This window comes from Hippichthys cyanospilos, chromosome 1 (genome assembly GCF_059441005.1).
Source record: "Hippichthys cyanospilos isolate Australia breed blue-spotted pipefish chromosome 1, RoL_Hcya_1.0, whole genome shotgun sequence".
Taxonomy (NCBI): Eukaryota; Metazoa; Chordata; class Actinopteri; order Syngnathiformes; family Syngnathidae; genus Hippichthys; species Hippichthys cyanospilos.
Genome location: NC_142369.1, coordinates 31,660,580 through 31,668,944, shown reverse-complemented (window position 1 = coordinate 31,668,944; position 8,365 = coordinate 31,660,580). Strand labels below are relative to the sequence as shown.

Here is an 8,365-nt window from a genome sequence, read left to right as displayed (position 1 = left end):
TGTTGTTTTGTCTCCATCTGCAGGCGTCTGTTGCCGTCAATGCCTCCATGCAATGCGTCACTACAATGCTGGTCTGCTATTGGTCGGCCTCACTCATTTCAAAATGGCGGAATGTAAAGCTTTGTTCTATCGTGAGTGGTTACAAAACCGTATTTATAGTGCATTTTACTGCTTAATTTAAACTTGAATGGTTTAGCCATGGGTCCCAAGATTGCTAGTGATGTTAAAGAGAAAAGTAAGAAGACGATTTCATTTCCTTATATGGAAATGATGCTGGAGATAATCAAGAAATACGAAACTAGCCTAGCCTAGGCTACCCTTACCAGGGAATATGGGCATAACAAACGGCACTCAAAGGTAAATACAGTAAATCCTTTCTATATTTTTTTTTAGTTTATGATGTTTTCTGATTGTATACATGTATATATACATAGCACTCACTATACTATTTTGATACCAATTTTTAATATGTATGTACAATTTTGATGTTTTTACCTGAGGGTTGTAAATGCATCAGCTATTTAACATAGGTTTGGATTGCCCGCCATACGGTGAATTCGCCTTACGAGCCCAACCGCGGAACGTATTAATCTCGTAACACGAGGCCCACTGTAGTTATTATAATTTTTGTAGTTTGTAATAGTTATGATAACGATGTCAGTTTATGTTAGGCCAGAAGAGAAGGCCTTGCTGGCCGTGACAGGCCACCACTGCATAAATGTATACCATGATTTTATTGGAATAAATTTTCCTCCATGCGCCCGCAATCTTTAACGAACTAGGAAATGAACAATTGTTTTAAATGTAATGGTTGTAACTTGTAATGCAGATGGGAAACGCAACAAATTATAACAGTTGTAAGTCTTCGAGTCAACGAGTTACATCCAGCGTTTTAAGTTTTACCAGTACACATTGGTCTATGCTAAATGAATCAGTTATCCCAGGCTTGATAGAGTGAGATCGACAGCGGGCTGGCCTTGGCCAATGCCTCATTGCGGCCGGCCTTTTTCATCGTTGCCATTTCTATCCCTTGATGTGAAGCGCTCCTCCCTGATCGGACCCCCACACCCACCCTAGTACTCCTGTTCAGCTTCCGATTGCCATTGTTTGACTTGTCATCGCGAACTCTGTTTCTCGCTCCAAATGACCTGTGGTTGTTATCGCCACAGCTATTTCTGTAATCAGTACCTTCTAAAGGTTCTTGCGCAGACCTTCGGCTCCTAAGACATGTTGTAATCCTCCTCCAGCCATGCCAATGCACTAGACTTGAGAAGCTCGAAGTATGGCACACGGCCTGGAATCCTCTTTTAAAGTTCTCATTGTAATAGCCATAGATTATGGGGTTGATGCTGGAGTTGGCAAAAGCCAGCCAATGAGCAAAGGGGAAGATGTAGCTGTTTAATAGTTCTAGTTGGTCTCTTTCCAAGCGTGCATAGTCTGACATCATCATAAGCGTCCAGAGTGGTAACCAGGACAGCATGAAGAACAAGGTCACAATGATTAGCATCTTAATCGCCTGAATCTTTTTCTGTGAGAACACTGGCTTACCCTGTCTCCTAGCCCTCATCTGGGTGTTGTTGGCTTCCTGCGGCATTCTATTTACAACCATAGATGAGCATAGTTTGGCACCAATGGTACCATACATAAGTGTAATGACCACCAATGGAACCAGGTAGATATGAGCAAAAAGAACTGCAGTGTAAACCTTAGTCATCTTTGGGTTGGCGAAGTTTTCATAGCATGTGTATAGGGGTAATGTGTGGTTATTGTCATTATTGTAGACCATGTAGTGCAAAGGAACTTCCTCCACAGTCAATGCAACTGCTGCTGGACACATCATCGCCATTGCCAGCAGCCAGATAAAAACAACAGCTGCCTTGGCAGTGACTATGGTCGACTTATTGTGCAGATACACTATGCAGCGAAACCTGTTGGAGAAAAAAAGAGTGGGTGTTACAAAAAGAATTACTTCAATAAAGAGTAAGATGTGATCAATTTCTTTGCCAGAAGTCCAACCAAAGCTTTTTTTACGCCCATTTTTTGGTGTGAATTGTCTTTCCTATTCCGTTTTGAGAGTTACAGGTTACGAAATAGATTTGTATTGTCTTGGGATTGTCACACATTTCATTTCCTCCATTTACAGCCGGTGTCTTTTTGCAAAAAGTAATGAAATGCCTCGTCGGAAAAATATTGTCTCCTGTTGCGAAGGAAAGTTCTCTACAAAAGACAAAAATTGGAATTAAATAATGACCCAAGACACTTGCGCTCACTCGACCAAGACTGTAACGTCATACAAATGTCTCGCCTCCGCTGCTCAAGCTGGTAATTCTAAAATGTACCCAACTTTCCCAGATATAAGATGCATCTGTGTATAAGACACAACTTTAATTTTGGGGTCAAATTTTGCTACGTATTGTTACCGCATATAAGACGTACCAACACTTTGTATGTAATACAATAATACATGTAAAACCATAGTAAAACAGAATAAATCTCATCTTTGGTAAACTCCTCATATTTTATTGGGTTCATATCTGTAAATTATATATTTGTTACGGGTTAAGTTTCAGGTTTACCACAGTGTGAGTGGTCAGCTGTTGTTTTTCCTTTTTCTCACGACGCGGTTTGAGTTCAATTTGCCATAAATACCCGAGGTTGAGCAGCATCCGTGTTTCACCAAGTTTAGGATTGTGTGTACACTACATGCCAAAAGAATGCAAGGAATAAAGGAGTCAAATGAGTTTACGTGTTCACTAACCGGTGCACGCTTAATTGAATCAGCTGAAGACATCACTTTTTCCTCTCGGTTTGGGTAATATTCTTGCCTTTGAACGAGGATGGACTCGGACCTTGGTTCAGTCTGTCCGCTTCTCTTATTGAAAGTAGTGCCGTGACGAGCTCAGTTACACAAGTGCTTTTAGCTGCAACGGGCCGATGCTAACAGTCAACTGACGTCCCCCTCCTCTAGCTCGTTACGGCAGTGCTTCTCAATTATATTTTGCCAAGACCCCGCCCTTAGAAAACTTTCCGCGCCCCCCCCACTCGACGCCGACACTGATGACGAATAAGAATATTATCTCTATAGAAATGTAAAAGTAAAGTAAAAAAGCAGAAACGTTCAACAACCGTAATGTATTTTTTACAGCGTTTATACGGGTTACGGCTTAGTCTAAAACAGCTCAAGATAACCAAGTGCATCAAAGTGCCTGAAGCAATAAACTAAAGATGAAGATTCTTATTTTATTGCAATATTTCCCCGGGTCATCCCCCCCCCCCCACACACATGTGTGGGGCAGGGACAACAGGAGGTGTTGCATTTACTGTACCATTGTCCATAGCTATAACAAACGTGGCAGCCTCAGGATGTCACTTCTGTCGAGGTTTTTCTGTTTTTGAATTTAGCTTAAGTAGTTTTTGGTTTGTTGCACCTGTCAAATTCGTGTTGGTTCCCCCTGCGTCTGCCTTTTTCTCTCGTCTGCGATCGCAGTTCTCGTGAGTTAAGTTTTGTTTCTCGTTTATTTTGCTACTTTGCCCAGTTTTTTGTCAAGCGTAGATACCGCCTTATTTTGTCATGAAACTCTATCTTTCGAGCACGATCTTTTCGTCGTCCTACATCTTTGGTCTCACTCCTTCCACCTCCGCACGCCGCCATGCCAAGACATGGCACAGGAAAAGTGCCATCCGCATGTAATGACATTTGATGATAGCTAGATCTAGGATCATATTTATTGTTGGTCATTAAAAACACATTTATTTTCAAGTTTTTGAAATTTATAATCATTTATTCCTTTTTAATGAAAACGGTCTAAGTCTTACACAGCGTCCCTCTAGGTAAGAATAAGGCCAGTATCAAAATGCACGTCTGTGCGTCAAAGCCCGACTTAAATAGGATGCACCCAAACTTTTGGCCTCTATTTTGGTGTGTCTTATATTTGGGGGATTACGGTATTTGTTACAGTCTTTGTCTGGTCTCTCTTGAATAAGAGGTCTGCAGTCTCATTGGGGCCACCCTGGTCAAATAAACATGAAACATATTTTTGAACTGCATTTTTTTTTTCATCATGGAAGTGTACTTTTTTGATACATTATTATTTATTATATAACAGGGTTGGTTATTATCATGTCAAAAAAATGGTATGTTTTGTTGAGATGTATGTTTGGGAACCTTCAAGATAAATGTATTTTTCCTTTCGTTCTTTTAAATCCAGTTCAACAAAGTAAATCATGTAAACAGTGCATATCAGTAAAATAAATAAATGTAACCTTTCGACAGCTATTGCCACTAATGTGAAGACTGATGCAGACACTGACACACCCTGCACAAAACCACTCATCTTGCACACGACGTTGGAAAAGGGCCAACCTGTAAAAAGAAAATCAAAGACTGAGAAAATGTAATGAGAAATGTAAAAATGTTCTTTGAAATCTCAAACGTGCTCTTTTAAGAGGAACTTAATACAGTATTTATGGCAGGAAGAATAGAAATCATTCCATTATCTTGATTGCTTATCCTCATTAGGGTCACAGGTGCGCTGGAGCCTATTATGCCACAGTTGTACTCCAAAATAGATCAAATTTCAAAATTCCTAATATTACACTAATACACCTTATTGACAACATCAAAATAGTTTTCGGGAGAGCTTTGAACATAAAGATTTTAAAACAAAAAAATACAAAAGAAAGAAATCACATATCCATAAATCTGTCTTTGCTCATTATTTTGTTGGCATCGATTTAATTGTCACATTTGTGTAGAACAGTGGTTCCCAAATTTTTCGGGTGAGGTGTTTAGCACTTATCTGGGAACGGAGGGGTGCTTTTTTGCTGTTTATCACACTAAAAGTCTGGTCACACACATACTGTATGTATTGCATAGCCTCTGTGTCACCTCTGTATGTTTGAAAATTTAGCGGCACTTGATGAAGCATAAAAGTCATTCAGTTTCAGAGTTGAACTTGTCCTATAATTGCATGTCACATTAGAGATCCATCAGTTCAAACTGCAGCTCCCGTGGCTCCGTTTCCGGGTTTTGTGAGACGGGACAAGACGCCAACTAAAGTTCCCTGTCAATTTTTCCAAAATCACAAAAGCGATGGCAAAATTCCTCATGCAGCTCATCCAGTGATTTCCTATATTTTTTTTCACGTTTTAACTGGTGAATTATGATGCAGTGAAGGAAAATTGCCACCTGCTTGTCCTCTTTCGTCTTGTCCCAAATTCTCTTGAGCATCTTGATGTATTTTCCTGTCAGATTTGGCGAGCCATCTATAGTAACATTGGCACGCACAGTCCAAGGTAACTTGTGCCTCTGTATGACCGCTGATATGCTGTTCAATAGGTACTCTCCGTGTGTTTTTCCTTTCAGGGATTCCATATCCAAAAACTCCTCAGTCAAATCTCTTCAAAATTTTAATTAATCCTGCTGATGAAAATGAAAAGTGGACGGGTGTCCTTTATATCATTGCTTTCTTTCAGTGCCAAAGAATATAATGAAAATGACATGTTTTGTTAAGCTTGCCGGGTAAGTGTTCAATGACTTCAAAATCGCGAGACCTTCGTGAGAAGTTTTCGGGGGATTTTTTTCTTTCAAATTTTGTTCCTGCTCTCAGCACATAAAATGCTTGCGGACCCGCCATGCACTCTTTAAGAAACTTCACTTCAGAGAAAGGCTTGCTGCCTTTATGGGTGTTCAAATGCCAGGAAATACTTGTCTTCCGGCTTGCTTCTTGTACAGTACTTGCTCAAATAAAGATGTTTTGCTGAGCCTGCAAGCTAGCTACCAACCTGTCAGCGCTAGTCCCACGTTCTCGTGTTGAAAACTTGCCGGCGTAATTAGACGCCGTGATGGAAAAGTGACAGCTGATGGTATATTATTTTCAAACCGCACCGGTTTCTTGGCAAATAAGACATACAGCCGTGGACCCGTCGATTCTTTCTGAAGAAGCCGGCCTTCACTGTTAACTTTTCTTTGACATTGCTGCAGATGGGTTCTGTTCTGACCAGTAGAAGGGTGATAGTTGAAAAGGGCTGGTTCACACGCGCTCTCATTCTTCCTCGAGGCTCTGCATAATCGTGTCACTGCGCCTACTCTGCCATCTGGTGTTGACACGCTTGTCATTGCAAGTGGAAATGAACCCAATCATTCACGCCACACCTTCGTTCTAAGACGGGCCGGATCTGGCTCGCGGGCCGCAGTTTGCTTAACCAGTTCTAAGAGCTACGTTGTCTGGGGGTTTATGCCCCTGATAAAGAAACCCCAATTGGGGGTGTTCCATTTTTCAATGTTATTTACACTGTTTTCAGTCTTTCAAAAAGTGAAGGTAACGTTTCATTCAATTTGAACAAAGCAGACCAGTCTTTCTACTCTTTCTATTCACAGTCATTGATTTGTTGAGGAATGCCATTACCATTTCCCTTTTCATTCATTCATCATTCCCTGTCGAACTCAATGGAGTTTATTTCGCCAGGGGTGTTTTATTTCCTTTCTTCTACTTCCTACTGTATATGGTGCGTGCATTACACTATATGGCATAGTGTAATTAGTGTTTACTTAGCCTTCAGGTGTTTGCTTTGCTCGTTGTACTTCTTATTGTATACTGTGCATGCATTGTACTATATGTCACTCAGAGAGTTTATGTGCACCTGCCAAATGTTTGCTCAAGGACACCTCTGGATTGCTCACCATATTGAAGAACATCTCTGCACCCAGGCTCCGTTTTCAAAGTTTCTATATATTCTTGTGTTGCAAGATTCAAACTTCCAACCGCGTGGTTCCCAATGCAAGATCTTAAGGATGAAACTACTGCACCCAAGATCAAAAACATTGGAATTGAAATGAACTACTGGAGAGAGGCTAGGCTGTATCATGTTGAAGTGCTTTTGAGACAGACACAAAAATGGATTTATGAAGGTTATACAGTATATTACATAGGGTGTTACGGTACCTGTAATGAGGTTGTCCACAAGTGTTGTAGGGATGCAAAAGATACCCACAAGGAGATCACTCACAGCCAAGTTTAAAATGAAGAGGTTAGTGACTGTGCGCATATGACGGCTTCCCAGGACGATCAAGCAGACCAGAATGTTCCCCACCATACACAGCAAGAAGATGAAGAGGTATGCCAGGATATAGCTGGTTGCCACATACAAGGAATGTTGGTAATAGGGGAATAGGGTAATATTCAAGGACTCCTCTTGGCTAATTTTAGCCGACATGTTGTCTGATCCAATTCCCATCTCCGCCGTTTCAGCTCGCAGGTTGTCCAGCATTTCCATTCTTTCCTGGAGAATAAAAATGGATGTGGAGATGATCACGCTCACCTAAATAAATAAATAAATAAATAAATAGGTTAGGTTTACAGTGCAGGACTTATAGTTCAATTCCATTTTTTGGTGAAATGCGATTTTTTTTATTTTTTTTATTTTTGGTGAGGTCATTCACATTTTCAAATAAATGTGACATGTATGTGACCTGTGTTTGAACACTAAAAGGCCCGAAACCGTCCCGCATGCGCATTGAGGAAATTGTTGCGTCACAGACAAAAGGCAGCGTAACATGTTTACCAAAGTACCTGGCCATGTTGAAATGGCTGTCATAACATAGCCAAAATATTTTTAATCTATTAATTTAAGGAGTAAATTAAAGAGGGGAAGGGCCAGGTTTTTTCTGTCAATGCATTTTGTACAGCGCAAATAAGGTCTCTCTCTCTCTCGCTCCGAGCGCTCACTGCACAAGAGGGAGAGAGACACAACAGCAAATAAAGTCTCTCTCTCTCTCTCTCTCTCTCTCGCTCCGAGCGCTCACTGCACAAGAGTGAGAGAGACAAAATAGACCTCGCCCTCCCTTAATTGAGTTGTCTTTGCCTCTTCCGCTATTGTTTTGTTTTTTCCAATGTGCTTACAACATAATTGTGATGTTTGTCGCTTATTAATTATGCGTGAGTCAGATGAATTCGACCTGACAGTTCAGACTTAAGTCACATGACAAAAGATTGGATACTTATTGGATTTAGTACCACATACCCCAGTGGCCTGGGTCACATTTGAAAAAATTCGTCGTTCACACTGCCATGAAAAGATCAGATTTCAAGTCAGTTAGGCGGTGAAAAAAAATCAACACTGTGTCACTTCTGGCTGCAGTTTGAACCTAGCCCTAGACCCCTGTTTGTATTAGGATCCAAAACTCATTTGATCTGGACTCATGATGAATTAAAAACAGTATGCCCCCTTCTTTGCTTCGAAGACAGCAAACAGCTCTTTAGAAATAATTAGGGCATTCTGATCATCTGGACCAAGGGTCGGGAACTCTGGAAACTTGAGAACTGTATCCTGCTTGTTTTCTATGGCTCGTGCTTTCAGCTTGCCT

The 8,365-nt window shown here is 40.8% G+C and overlaps 1 protein-coding gene across 1 annotated transcript; it reads right to left on the bottom strand.

Moving 5' to 3' along the window:
- Positions 1-493: 493 nt before the first annotated feature.
- npffr1l2 (neuropeptide FF receptor 1 like 2) lies at positions 494-7,275 on the bottom strand. Its single transcript, XM_088408278.1, has 3 exons — positions 6,945-7,275; positions 4,264-4,363; positions 494-1,928 (listed from the first exon to the last, which is right to left on the bottom strand). Exons 1-3 carry the CDS (start codon positions 7,273-7,275, stop codon positions 932-934), a joined length of 1,428 nt encoding a protein of 475 aa, XP_088264404.1. The 3' UTR covers positions 494-931.
- Between the last annotated feature and the right edge of the window lie 1,090 nt (positions 7,276-8,365).